Source organism: Chroicocephalus ridibundus, chromosome 3 (assembly GCF_963924245.1).
Source record: "Chroicocephalus ridibundus chromosome 3, bChrRid1.1, whole genome shotgun sequence".
In the NCBI taxonomy this organism is placed as follows: Eukaryota; Metazoa; Chordata; class Aves; order Charadriiformes; family Laridae; genus Chroicocephalus; species Chroicocephalus ridibundus.
The window spans coordinates 47480746-47495899 of NC_086286.1; the positions used below are offsets into that span (position 1 = coordinate 47480746).

The 15154-nt window shown below is 41.8% G+C and overlaps 1 protein-coding gene across 2 annotated transcripts in view; it reads left to right on the forward strand.

Annotated features, from left to right (window-relative positions):
* The first annotated feature begins 835 nt into the window (after positions 1-835).
* The window catches only part of PCNX2 (pecanex 2), a 161074-nt gene continuing 146755 nt past the window's right edge, over positions 836-15154 (forward strand). The window contains exons 1-5 of one of the 2 annotated variants that reach the window (XM_063329031.1): positions 836-1008; positions 7260-7465; positions 10107-10224; positions 12515-12551; positions 13398-14687. In XM_063329031.1, the coding sequence (XP_063185101.1) occupies positions 856-1008; positions 7260-7465; positions 10107-10224; positions 12515-12551; positions 13398-14687 (1804 nt within the window). In that variant the 5' untranslated portion in view covers positions 836-855. Of the gene's footprint in view, positions 1009-7259; positions 7466-10106; positions 10225-10932; positions 10962-12514; positions 12552-13397; positions 14688-15154 lie in introns of those variants that run through there. The other variant, XM_063329032.1, reaches the window with a different exon arrangement.

Sequence of the window (15154 nt, forward strand, 5' to 3'; positions counted from 1 at the left end):
TCCTTTGCTGCCTTTGGCCTCCATCTTGACTCCATTCCCCCCTGCTTCGTACCCCTGGGCTTCCCTCACCCCTCAGGTACCTCTTGACTCTGCTAATTTGAGGTCAGCTGCCATGAAATTCTTTAACGCAAGGCAGATTGTGTTTTACCCTAAACCCATTCTTGAAAGAAGCCAAATGTTTTGTTTTTTTTTTTTACAGAATTCCCCCACCTGTCTGCCCCAAATACGTCTCAAAACAACACAAAAAGGCCAACACCAAAGCTGGGCAGAGCCCAAAGCTCAGAAACTCGTGATGTATCAGGCAAATTAATAACCGGCAATGAAGTCAAGCCGGGGTGTGTGTGTGTTTGTGCGTGTGTGTGAGACGTGACCGGTGAGGGGAGCAGCCTCGTGGGCTGGCGCCGCTGCCGCCCCTCTGCTGCGCGTTTTTCGCACCTGTGAGCCACCCCTTCGCCCGCCCGGGGCGGTACCGCCGCGCTGACGGACGCCTCCGCGCCAGAACTGCCCCCCGCACCCCCGCCGTGGCCCGGCCCCTCTCCGCCCTGCGGTCTCCCTGCGCCGCCGCTCGCTACCGGCAGCCGGGTGCGGCCCCCCCGCCACCCCATCGGACCCGGCAGTGGGGCAGCGCCCCCGGCACCGCACCGCGGTGGGGGCGAGAGGGACGCCGTAACTGGTGGGGGGGCGGCCCGCGGTGGCGCTCGGGGTGGGGCGGGCGGGATGCTCGGCGTCGCAGGGCACCATGGGAGAATCCGCGGGCGCCCGGCATGGCGGCGGCGGCGGCGGGCGGCTGAGGGGAGGCGGTGGGGGCGGCGGGCGGCTGAGGGGAGGCGGTGGGGGCGGCGGCGAGGGGCGGCCATGGTGTCGCCGGCGGCGCGGCTGGTGGGGCAGGGCGTGTGGGCGGCGCTGACCGGGGGCTGGTACCACGACCCGGAGCAGGGCGCCTTCACCAACAGCTGTCACCTCTATCTGTGGCTCTTCCTGCTGACGCTGCCCATGGCCCTGCACCTGGTGAGAGCCACACCGGGGCGCGGAGGGGGGGCGGCGGGGATGAGTGTGAGCGTGTGGGGTGGGCAGCCACCGACCCCGGCCCAGCGGCGGCAAGGGCGTGAGAGGGAGAATACGCTGACCTCCGCTGCGTGCGCGTGTTAAAAAAGAGGCAAATTGGGTTTTACGTGAGGATTTTGTGCCTAAAGGTTAAGGGGGTGAGTACGCCGCGAGCATTAGTCTAGGGTCGGCCCTCAGCCCTGCTGGGTAGGGTCGCTTAGGGAGGGGTGTGATGCTGGCCTCTGCAAATGCTGAATGACTGGGGGCACGTTTCTTCAAAAAAAACCTCTCTTAGAGACTTTTTTTTGTATTTCCTCCCCAAGTCTCCTCTAGCCTTACCTGCTGAGAAGGGTAAATAAATGGACAAATCCAAATAGCACGTAATTCATGTGCCTTGCTGAATGTCACTGGTGAGTCACATGGCTTTTTGTGACATGCAGCTCCCTTTGTGCTGAAATTTAAACATTGCAAATAAATAATTTCAATAGCTAGAATTTGTTTGGTAAACTTTAAAGCTATTTTCCTTGAAAATTTGAAACTTTTTCTGTTTTTCTGTTTTCCTACTGTGTGAGGGAAAGGTTAAAAGTACGGTTTGCTGGATCATTGCATCTTTTCGTTGGTGTGTTCTTTGGTGATTGTAGCTTAATATTGCTTCCACTGGAAACAATTTCCCTCCCTTTGGTTCTCACAGTGACTCAACTAAATTCTTAACTAAGTTCTGTAGAAATGTTTTTTTTTTTTTGTTGGATAAAATTTCCAAATAGGTTTCTTCACCCTAGGTCATTGGATATTGCCCCGAGTTTCAAAAGTAAAGAGCATTCATGAATCCCTCTGCAATCCCAGTGGAAAGCAAATCTTGTATTTTTAAAAATCAATTGGTATACTGTATTTTGTGGGATGGATTGCAGTGAATTCTTGTAAGCATGGCTCATGGAGTTAATGAACCAAGATAATGATATGCTTTCTTCTGATTGATTGCTTTCTACTGATTGGTCTATTTCCTATGCAAACCAGCAAGAGCCTTATATTGTACAACTGATTGTCAAAGTGGTATGTGTGATTAACAAGAAAAAAAAAAGTAAAGGTTAACTTTTTTCCAATTGATGTAAGTATGTATCTGAAAGAATATGTATTTCCTTGTGGGAAACTTCTGAACTTACAGCATGGAAGAAGACATGCAGAGTTGTACGAAAGAACACTGGATACAAGGTTGTTGGTCAGAGTCAAGGTAAAAAAAGACATTATTTAAAGCGAATGGGAGAAAACTTATCTATTGAACTCTCTCTTGGGCTACATCTTTGCCTATCTAGATGGACTTACTTTTTCTGCAGACTGGCTGACTTTCTGATGAATCATCTGGTTAAAAGCAGGACTTGTGTTCTTGAGCTAATGTACTGCTATGGGAATTCCTTATCCTTGATACGAATAATGCATTTATTATGCTGGCTGCTTGAGAGTAATGATGTCCTTAAGTATTTGTTTTCTTACTTTTAAGTGGTTGGGCTTTGTAAACGTTATGCAAGACATATTCTTGTCACTTAGAAACTTGAACCCGCTTTTTAACTAAAGGTTTTCTTTGGGGAATTTTACTTACAATATTATATTCAGTAATATTTGGGGTAATATTTATGTTACACACTTGACACCAATAGTTTTGGATTCACATAAAGTAGTTGCTGACATTTCCTGAAATGTCAAAGTCAAAACAAATCAGAGTACTACTTTTTAAAATTTTCCTTTGCTTGGGATAGTCTTAATCACAGTTTTGTCAAAGTCAGAAAGACTCTCTGAAACAGTTTGATTTCAATGAAATGGCAAGACTTATCCAGCTGTTTTTAGATTTTTCACACTGTCTCAGCAGAGATGTGCTGACAGTAGTGTTGGGAAGCTTATAGTATCAGGTTGTTTCTGTCGTGTGGAACGGGGATTTCATTCTCTAGCTTTGTCAGCATAGCTTACTTTCGTACCAACAATTCCCTTATTAGCTTTCCCACCCCTGAAAATGCAGATCTGTGTTTCCATCTCTTCCTTTTCTTCTCATTTATCTGTTGTAGTAGTAAATATAAAATTAAAAATGTGCATTGGAAATTATTTGAAGCATCATTGCTGTTAAAATCAACTTTCAAAATTGTAATGAGATCTCTTCTAACTTTGGCCCTGTCAACTCTCATAATGGGTTAAGAATTAAAGTTATTTTATTCCAGGGTGGTGGGTTCCCAGGTGTTTTGTGCATGAAAATAGTAGTAATTGTTATATGAAGCCACTGGGCTGAATTCAGCCCCAGTGAAACACCAGTGATGCAACATTGGTAATGCTTGTACTGTAGCTTATTTTACAAGCCACAAGACAATGCACATCCATGTTTTGGTGAGTCCCCAGAATGGCCTAGCGAGTGTTTCTTCAGCCTTTTGTTGGACAGGAATCTATTGAACCTACGGGGTTGTTACTTCTTACGCATTAGATCTGCAAATCACGCTGTGATAGGAGAAGTACAACATGGCAGTATAAGGGTGTGGGCACATAAATTACTCAGAGGTAAACTGTAATAAAACTTGCAGTGTGTCAGCAAGTACCATTTGGCCACACTTTACCCCACTTTCTCTCCCTGTAAAAGTATGGATACATATACCTCCACAAAAGAGAGGTAAGCTACACTGTATTTACTGTATTTATTGTATGGTAGGATGCATGCTTGCAACTGAGTGTACACCCCTGGAATTTTACTTGCTACCTGTTTTACCATGTTTTATACTGTGTGATGGACATCTTTTAGTTATTAATTCAGCTAAATTAACATCAAAATATTTACCTTTGGCTCGAGTATTATATCTTCCACTCGTACCTCTGCAAGCCTGGTAGTAATGGCTGACTGCCTGCTTATTTGGTAGTTTCCTCATTTGTGTTCTGTAGCGCACCAAGACAGTGAGGCTGCAGTGGTGCAGCACCGTCTTGCTTTAGATGCCTCAGGTGCTCGAGCATTGGGTGGGATACGTTTGGGTCTAATCAACTTTAAGCATTTAGTCCAATTTACAGGGTGTGGTATTTTGTTCAAAGGTTACACGCCTTTATATATTAGGAAGTGTATACCTCAGTGACCTCTGCCTTTGTGCTACTCAAATAATGTTAGAAGACACGTGAAGAAGAATTTGGCCATTCCTCTGGGAGCATTCTCTGGGCAGGCGGAAGCCCTGAGCAAAGGTCCTCCCTGCATGGGCAGGTCAACTCTGTTGCTTTTGCAGTAGTAAGTCAAGCCACTGGAACACGCCAGCCTGCATTTCTGCCTGTGACCCCACACTGTTCTGGTGTGGGGTATAACAACAGAAGCTACTGGAAAACAAAAAGTACATTATGGTAGAGTTTTTAATTAGGCAAGAGCAAAGAAAGCTAGAGCGACAGCTTCCAGAGAAACCTGTGGGATGTGATGAAGCCTGCTTTCTAATGAATTTGTGGATGGCTTTTTTTTTTTCCCTAGCTTCTAATAAGATGTCAGCTCAACTGAAGCTTGTCCTGTCACTGGGGTGGCATTCAGAAGGTCAGAGAGCTGTGTGGGTTTGTCTCATTGACGCAGGAGGTGTGCTGCTGTGACCTTGTCCCAGTGGGGTGCATTCTCTCAAAGTTAGTTGAAAGTAGCCAAAGAATTAATATGTTATTCAGCAGAGGGGATGGAAAGAGATGATGAATACACAGGCACATGGTGTGATTATAAAACCTCGTTTCCATAGGAAACCAGGCTAATTATAACTATAGTGCATCGAAAGTGAATCTATCGTATAATTCCTCAGTGGTCTATAACTTAATTCGTCCTTAGTTTAAGCAGATTTGATCGCTTTCACCTATTTGTACCTGGGAACACCAACTGCAGTCATATGACACTTGCACCCTTATGCAAGAGGCCTGATTCAGAAAATTGAGGGCTTTCCATTCTCAGCTTCATCTTTCTCCTAATTCCTCATGTGGGCAGGGAGCGAGCTGCGGGCTTGTACTACTTAGCTTGCCCCAAGATTCAGAATATTAAGGATGTGCTGGCCTTATTTTCCATCATCAGGCTTGGGATTGTGAGCATGCATGGCACATATGTGGGAGGGAAGCACTGTTTGTCTTGGGTAGATGGGCAGGGAGACCACAGGCACACCTCTGGTAGGTCTGGTCACAAGGCAGGGATGAGGACATGCAGTAGTTGACATTTGCTAAAACTGGCCCTCTTTTCCATGTAGAAATCTAGGAGCTTCCTTTGATTTTCTCTTGTAGTATGCTCTATGCGCTTATAGACTGCACTACTGGAAGTCTATTTTTATTGTGTCCTCTTGATGTTATTCATATAATATTTATTAAGCTTTATATGCATCACCTATAGAGCACTTCTTTTCCAGTGGCTCATTCTGAGCTGTTACTTTATAATGAGCGGTCAGCCTGTGCTTTTTAGAATATAGTTGAAGAGATTCCTTGCAAAGTGAGCAAATCTCTCTTTTAAACAAATCATTACATATAATTGGCTATCGTTCTTCGTGAAGCCAAGCAATTTTTAACTTGTGTTTTGCAAATACGTTAGTCATAAATCACAAATTCTTCAACCTTATCCTGCAAACCGTATACCCTAAGAGCATGGCCATGCAAACTGATCCTCTTTCTGGCTCCGGTTTGCTAAATAACTGAAGGGTATGCTTAGTTTCATTATATACATAGTACCACAAAGTACTCTTAACAGACTAAGCCTCAACTTGTAGAAAGTAATGTCTCTCTTACGAGGGATCATTAGTAGTACCTACATACTAAATAGCTTCTGCACTTTTGTGCAATGGATTCTTTGTATATGAATCACAATAATCATAAGAAAGGATTTGCCTGCAAATTTCCACATGTACATCTCGTAGGTATGAAGTCTCACTAAGCCAAAAGCAGTAGCAGAATAGCAACCCTCTTGCTTGTAATAACACAGAAATGATTCAACATTTCAACATCAAGATAAATGCAGTGACTTGTTTTAGAGATGAAGTAAATGTGTCTTGTTCCCTTCACCTGTGTGGTCAGTGTGGTTTACTTAAGAATCTGGAAAGATTTCTAATCTTTTACATCCAAATGCTCCTTGACCTGCAATGCTGATACTTAAAATGATAGATTTAGGCCCGAAGAAAAGACCATTTTTAAAAATTAAGTCCAGCAGACTTTTAGCAAATCCTGAGCATTGAAAGTCTTCCTTCCCCTCCCCCCCCCCCCCCCCCCCCCCGTACCCCGCTACAAATTGTGCAGGGATATAGTAATGCTCTGTTTAAAAAACCAAAAACCTGAAAAGATAGAGAAGATATTAAACTCATTGTGAGACTGCAACTGTGTGACAACAATACATAAGAGTGTTCCATGGCTATAATGATAAAGGCTTTGTCCCTTCAATTATAATGGCAAATGTCCATTGCTTTGATTTCCCTTTACTGTAAGAAAGTATTTACATATAAAGATGTTGGTAGTATGTCATGTCTGCAAAAGAACTTTACAGACTGTAGTAGAACTGTAATTAATTTTAATGACCAAGAAATATGGTGCTCATCGCAGATCAGCAAACAGATCACAGACAGCTGCAAACTAACAATTATGAACTTTAGAAATAAAGAATTCAAAGAGGCTGCCTCTCCAAACGCATTTTATTCACTTGTCTTGACTAGCCACGATTAATTATTTAAAATTCTTCAGTGGTAAAGAAATTTGGGAATGTGTTGTGTAGTGTTGGAAAAAGGAGATCAAACTACAGCATTTTGCTGTTAAATCATAACTGAGAAGCAGGGTAAGATGGCAGAACTTTTCAAAAGGGGCTTCCTGTTTGTAGATAACTAATGTTTCATTTTGTGTGTGTGTTTTTATAAGTTCATAGTTTAGGAAAGGTGGCAGCTGCGTTATCCTGGGAATGCAGTATTTTAAGAGGATTTACAATGTTTGTCAATTGTGAGATTTTACTAATTTTGTTAAGAAATAGATAATATCCACAACTAACCAAAAGAAGAATAAATCGTGTAAAATGGTTTGAAATTTGAGCAAATCCTTAGACTTTTTTTGAGCAGAGCTTAAGTATACTGTATGAAGATACACTACTTTTTGTGGTTGCAAAACTCAGTAGAGGTACAAATAATAGACAATGAGGAATAAAGAGCTTGAAAATGACTTAAAAATCTTTAGCAGCATCTTCTCAAGGTGAACTGTTATGTCTTTATTATTTCTTCCTGTAGGCTTTTCCAGCAAATGCAGTTACAGTTTTTGTGTACTGCAGCTCGGTGACAGTGTTCTTCACAGTAATAAAGGTGATCAGTTACCGTCTCCACCTTATGTTTGACAAAGGCGAAGTAATTCAACAAAAGATCTCAAGAAAAAATGGAAGGCAATGCAATGATACAGAGGTCCCAAAAGGAAGTACAGTTCAGCCCTCAAATCGTAGGTAAGGTTTTCATTGCACATTGCTGGTACATTCTGTAAAACAGATGAGTTTGCACCGTGGTTCTGCATAGCAGAAATGCCTGCTGGCTGTAGGAAAACCCCTTACAGTTGTGTGAGGAATGGCACTTGGAAAAACCTGCTCAGTGCTTTTATTTGCAGTGGCTGCAGCATGCTCATGGTGAAGCAGGCAGAGCTGCACCTGATTCGGGGTTTGGGGGGGGCAGCAGCTGAGCATGATGAAGGCAGTAGGAAGAGACCTGTCTGGGAGGTGCTAAAAGATCCTGGAGAAAACCTGGGAGAAGTTTTCTGGGGAAGCCTTTTAAATGCTTGCTCTTTCCTCTTCCTGCTGTGCTTACCTGCTGGGAAGAGCAGAGGAAATGGCAGGCACCTGTTGGTGAAGAAAATGCTTCAATATCACAGCTTTCAAAGCCTGAGATCATGTTGCCTTTCTGTGCTTACAGTAACTTCCCTCTCAGGTCAAACCTAGATGCGTAAGTTGCTCTTCCCCCTTACATTTTATTGTGACTGCTTACAATGCTTCTGTGGTCCCGTTCATGAGGAAAGCTAGAACCACTTTCATTTCTTAGGGGCATTTGGTAGGTATTCACAGCCTCTCTACTGATAAGCCCAGTATTAGGTCTTTGCTGCAAATAAACTGTCAAAGTCTGTAAGGCTGCTTCCAGGTTGAAATGGTATTAAAGGTAAAAATAGTATTTGGCTGAAGACTGGTACTGACTTTTTCCAGATTTGTGTATGTGCAGAATATTCCACTGTGAAATTTTCAGAATAAATGGAGACCTCTCTTGCTGGTTTTTCAAGCTTGAGTCATACAAACAAATGAAGCTGGCAAGTGGCTTCCAGTGTTCCCAAGCGTTATGACACTTGTGAAAAATGATGAAACAAGGTACATCCAATAGTGACAGCAGCATAGGAATATCAAAACAAAACTTAAACGCAGTAGGTTTGTTATACCTATGGGTCAAGCTTCAACAGAGAGCTCTGTATAAAAGAACTTACTTTGGGTATTTTTTGGTGCATTTGCAGTCACTACTGCTAGCTCTGTGCAAGATAAGTAGTATCACGATTGTTTCTGTAACTCTGTGCTACTGCTCTTCTGTGTCTTTACACTTGTGCATCTGTGCTGCGCTCCTGGCAGTGACATTGCTGGGAGTGCCAAGGTCTGCCTGCATCAAGACTCTTCTGAGAAATGCCTCTTACATGTGTCACTAACCATACAAGGTTATTTTAGATTGGGTGATGCCTTTCAGGCTCTATTCCTCTTTAGTTCTCACCAGCCCACAAAGCTATTTCCTATTTTACAGATGTCCAATATGGTAATTTAAGAGGCTCATCAATTGTTCTAGGCTGGATGAAATTTAAACAGAACCTCAGTGTTTTCCTGTTCATTGGTTAATTAACTTTCATTATCCTGCCTTTATTTTGGCTAAGGAGTAGAATTGCTTAAAAACTGAGTGTTAAATCATGTAACTATTCCTCCTAGGAGGTCCTAGGCACAACAGTCCATTATGTAGTACTAGATCAGAAACTAAAGAACTTAGTATTTTGACTAGATGGATGACAGAAGTTTTTTAACAGGCCGTGGCAGGTTGGTTGAACAAGTTTCTGAAGCCAGCTAACTACAAAAAAAATTGTGGAAAGGTGACTGAGATCCCCAGGTAAATAATTTTATAGCTTATATACAGCTGTAGGGTTTTAAAAATAAGGTTTTTTTGAAAAAAAAAAAAACAAAAAAAAACACAACCTCACAATCAAATAAAAAAGCCCAAACCCACATTTTTTGACATTTCACTGTAGTGTTGATTCCCTCCCCCCCTCCCCGCCCCCCGAATTTTTGTCATATCATACCCAAGAAAGAGAACATGTGTTCGTTCTCATTAGTAAACGTTGTCCAAAAATACTTGCTTATATCCATGGAAAAGCTAGTAGAAAATATGTGTAAAAAGAGTTAGTGGATAGATGAATGCATCCATAGTGACCAGCAAGTTGCGTATAACATATAAAATTAGTAAGGATATATGTTTGCTTTGACTAAAACCAGAGGAATAACTTTATATTGTGGTCTAATGATTGTACTAATAGACATTATGTACTGCACTTCAAATAGTTGTTTGATGGGAGGTTTGTAAATAAACAGGCAATTAGATAAGCAATATGTACACAAGAATACTGTCAAAGGACGTAAAAAGCAAAAATTGTGAAAGGAGTAGCATTTGACTGTTACACGTCTGCTGAGAAGCCCCAAATAGCCTTCTATGCTGATAAATCTGTGTGCATGTCAGGCAAGCTAAATGACATTATATACACATAGGGAGCTTGGAGAGATGCCATTGTATTTCTTACAGCAATGCTCTACTTCCTAAGGCACCAGAATAATTTTATATTGAAGGATTTTTATTTATTTGTCTTTTGCAAGTTGTCTTGGAGAGGAAGGAGGTGCAAAAAGGGTTACAGTATTTTTCAGCCCTGTGCTTTTATCATTGGAGGGGAAAAACGTGCTGTCAAGTCATTGTGCTGTGCTACTTCCTCCTATTCTGTTATTATTCCTCAGCTTCTTCCCAAAACTCACTGTGATCCTCTGTGGTAAGAAGCACTGCTTTATTTTTCGTTTGCTTCCTTTTCAGCAATAACACCAGGGATAATGGTGTCGTCGGTGAGACCAACCAAGATGACTCTACCCAAACAATTCACGACAGTTCAAGGGCACAGGCTCTGCACTCACAGAACTCACCTGGAGTAATGGTTAGTATGTGGTTTTCTGTCACAGTCTCTTCACTTTGTGGAGTTTTGCATTGCCAGGTACTGATCATGTGAAGCGTAGGTCTGTCCTGAGGAGGAAGAGTCATTCCGTGGATCTATTAGGTATACCACTCCTGTTGGTCAGCCTTGTCCTAAAGGTTTGGGTTTGCAAAGCTGGAGCTGGAATTCTGCACTTCTTAGGAGGTGTCTGTATGCTCTATAGGTACCAAATGGCCTTTGTAAATCTCGCCAAGAGCAACCTGGCTGCTTTGAGAGAAGGGAGAGGCTAATGCAATCTGAGAAACCTCTCATTGCATCGAAAGGGATCCGCTCCTGGAGCATTAATAATTTGGTTTTGTGTAACGAGACTTACGCTTATAAAATGAACCCAAAACATCTCTTGAGTATTTAAACAAAACATAAAAACCATTATTTAAATCTAGGAGATGCCTACATGAGGTTAGAAATACATGTATGTTCATTCCATGTCATTGGCCATGCTTTCTAAATCAATAGTGTATGAAGTGATGAAGGGGATGTATGTAGATGTTATTAAAGAAAAAATAGGAAATAACTATGAGAAGGTTGAAGTGTTAAGTATCCAAAAATTAAGAAACAGAATGAATGCTGTCTGTGTAATCTTAAGCTACTCCCCATGTATACTGTGATAAAATCTTTAATTATGTGATCCCGTGCTATTTTTTTCTACAGGACTCCTGCCTCAGTCAGTGCAGAGGATGGTTAGTGATCTCTGAATAAGTAGCTATTTGATACTTCATTCTGTCTTCATATCACTCCACCCCCACCCTGTGTCCCTATTTACTGCAAACTGTTCAAAGCCTGGTCTGAATCTGAACTATTTCCTCATTTCCTGGAGTGTTTTTACCTTTTTGTAGCATCTGTATGATTCACAGACATTAATAGTTCTCTTATGAGGTAAAATATTTTTCACCTTGTTTCTGTCGTAGTCCCCAGTATTCTGGTATTTGTCCATTCGGAAACCCATTTCTTCTTGGGATCTTGTCCAAGTCTCCCACTTCCAAATATGTAGGTTGGGTCTTGTCAAACCTAGTCTTCTGTTATTGCTGCCAGGATACCACCAAGAAATTCTAGGAGATAATTATTATTTCCTCTTTGTTTTGGTGCCCATCAGCCAGAAGAGAGCCACACTAATTTTTCCCAGTAACTTTTTTTCTAGTTATGCACTTAGGCTGTTGAATTTAGACTCTTGAAGTATTCCTCTGGAGTATTGTGTTTAGTTTTGAGTTCCCACAGATATTGACCTGCTGATGAGAATCCAGCAGAAGCCACCAAGAGGATTGAGGAATGAGGTACCTGATGTATGAGGACAGGCAGATGGGATGTTCTAGCCTTTGTAAGGCTAAAATTCTTTGTAAGACTAGAAGAAGAGCTTACTACTGTCTTCAGCTTCCCATGGAAAGACATAGAGAAGACTGAGCACACTCTTCTGAGAGGTGTCCAATGCCAGGATAAGAGACAGTGGCTGCAACTTGCAACTTGCAGCCATGGAAAACTATAATTAGATCAATTAGATTTAAAGTTTTTTTGTGTGTGGTTGTTTTGGTTTGGTTTTGTGGGATTTTTTTGTTTGTTTGGGTTTTTTTATTTTATTTTATTTTCCCCTACCAAGAGAGTGGCCAAATACTGGAAGAGGTTGTGCAGAGGGGTGGTAAAATCTCCATCTTTGGAGATATTCAAAGCTCTGCTGGAGATGGCCCTGAGCAATCTGCTCTAGCTGTAGCTGCTTTAAGTGTGTGTGTATGGCAGAGGGGATTTGGACTGAATGATCTCCAAAGCTTCCTTGCAATCTAAATGATTCTGTGATAATTTAATGGCTCTGTCCTCTAGTTTTCCATTGAGAAATTGTTACCAAGTACTGGAGACCAAACTTTTCATTTTAGTACTCTGGAAACACATAGCTGGAAAAGTAGAACAGATGAACGCATTCGATTCCGTAATGATTAAAATAATAATCTGGATTGGGCACTGCAAAATATTTAAAAAAAAAAAAAGCTTAGATTTTTTTTCCCCCCTCCCCAAACATCACACACAATTGCAATGATGCAATTTGGAGCATGACTGTTCTATAACCATCTTCCTCACCCACCCCTTGCATTTGTGCAAGGTACATGTCCAAATTTCAGTGATGTTAAGCAACTTACCAATGCTGTAATTAACCTTTGATTAGATAGATATTGCATTGATAGATGTTTTTTCCAACAGAATTTAAAAAATCTCCATGCTAATTTTGTGTGTTTCTTTTTATTTTTAGGACCTGCCAACACGGGAAACTATTGAAGATCTCAGAGGTATCTGAAAGGCTTTATAAATCCCTTTAAACCTTTAATCACTGCTTGCCACAAAATAAAAGTGGCACAGAGGATCCCATGTCAGGTTCTGTTGTGCCTCCTGTTAGGAGCTGAATGGAAAAACTTGAACAAAATCTCAAGGGGAACAGACTAAGCTTTCTTAGCTGTCCACCAAGCTGTTTAGGATGCTGCCTTTTGGTGAGAATCAAGTAGCTTTCCCATTTTGACACAGAAACATTAAAGAGCCTTCCCCCGAGATTCTTGGGAAGCTCTGTGCCTCTGGAAAGCATTAAACCAGGAAGCCAGTGCTCAGATTGCATCTTAAAGCCCTTAAACATCTTCTGAGTGGATTATTGACCTCTAGCTCATAGTGTATACTCCATCACACCTTGCTTTGCCTGCAGTTCCAGTGCTTGAGACATTATTTCATTTTATCTCCTTTTTATAAGGTTGATTGCCGTATCCTGTGGGACCATTTAGGAATTGCATGAAGTGATGTAGCAAACTTTGGCCGCACTGGCTTATTCTTTCTTTCATCTCTGCCTAAGCGGGGATAATTCTGTAAAACACTTCAGTTTTGATATTAGCTGTTTCTTGAGCTATTTTGACTATTTAAATTAAATAGACATGTTGTTACGCCTGTCTTGACTTTGGAAGGATTTCAGCTTGCTTTTATAGTATCTCACATGTAGCTAACAAAAAAGATCCCTGCTTAGGAACTGTTTTAATCAGCTACATCATCTGTGCCTCCTTTGCTCTGGATTAGATTTTACTAGCTGAAGATCATACTTCAGTAATGCACGGTGTTCATATTTGTGAGACCTAACTCCCATATGTTTTTTACAGGTGTTATGGTATTAGAAGACCAGGCTACAACACCAGTTTCATCTACCTCACCCTGTGTTAAAGCAGATATATTACCTGTCTCTACAGCCTCTGCTTCAGGTGCCACCACGTCAGCAATAGTGACAAAACCAGCTGCTATGGAAACACTTTCTGGTAATGGAATAAATGAAAAAGGAGGGAATGGACAGCCACATGGACAGCATGGATCCCAAGATATTCTTGTGGACAGAGATGTAGCTAAAAACTTCTCAAATATTTCTTCATCACAAGGTGATATTTTAAGGACTGGAGTTTCTTCAGAGCCATGGGACAGTGAAAATTCAGTTACTTCAGACCATTTAAGTAATCCTAAAAGCTACAAAAGAGAGAAATTGCCAGATGGATTACCACAGACAGGCTTTACCAGTAATTGCCCACAGTGCAATGCCGTTGCAACCAAAGATCCTGAGTACATGGGAAGTTCCTGCAATGCTGGTAATACCCATGAGGACCTCGATTGCTCGGACAGTGAGACTGCTGTTGCAGTTGTGGACAACTCTCTTCCTGGAGACCAGCTGTGTGAGCCCATTAAAATTGTCATCACAATGAGTACTACACCAAACACCACTCTCAGTGACCTAGCGGGCTCTGTCCACCTAAAGGCTCTGGGAACTGAGAGAACGAGCTCAGGCCTTGAGTCTGGTATAGTTACAGCAGGTTGGCCAAGTCAGCAAACAAATGAACAGCTCAGAATCCCCGTTATCACTTTTGACTTGTCTGATGACAGTAAAGGTAAGGCTTGCCCAGAAGTTAGTGAAAGCGAAAGAACTCCAGAAATTTTAAAGGCAGAGCTGTCGTCCAACCAATGCTCTGGCTATGAATCGGGTGATGCAGTGAAGGAACAGAGCAACCCAGCAAATACTCCTTTAGAAACTAACACTTGTTCAGATCCAAATCAGGAGAATGCTTCTGAAAATGTGCGGACTGTGGATTTAACTTCCAAGGAGGACCTGCAGAACCTAGACCCACAGTCCTGTAGAACTGCTCATGAAAAGAGGCACATGCGGGTGCTGAGCGTAGACAGTGGGACAGATGTGCTTTTAAGTAAGAATTTCATGGAGGTATCTGACAAAGAAAAGACCTTACCGACTTCTAAGTCTGATCTAGAGGCTAAAGAAGGACAAGTGCCCAATGAATCTAACTTTCTAGAGTTTGTTTCCCTCCTGGAATCCATTAATACCTCAAAGATGAAGGCATCTAATCAATCCACTGTCAAAGTGGAGACGACAAAGGAAAACGGGCTTGTTGGAGGTATGATGCATGGTTTACAACACTCTTGGCATAAAGAAGTTTTGACTAGTTGAATTATTTATAGCAGCTTAGCCTGAGATCTGCAATAGGGCAAATTCCCAGAGGAGAACTGAGTTTGCTAATAGGGCCAGGGAAGGGCTGGGCTTGGTGGGACAAGGTGATTTAGTGGAAGTGTTATAGTGTCAGCTGCAGTTCTTTGCATATTTTTATTTTCTTAAAGATTTTCCTTTGGAAAAGTGTAACACTAACTTCAGTAGGTGTCCGGTATGTATCTAGTATTCTGTACTAGAACAGTGTGAATGTGGCAGGCCTAGACTGTTGGAATACCAAAAATATCTTACAAAAATGTGTGTAGCTATAGCATTATACCTGCCTTTGCTCATCTTACCAGGTGCATGTTGAAGAGTTGTCTGTGTGTGCCTGTAAGTATGTAGAAAACTTGAATTGTCACTGCTGATGTTTTAATT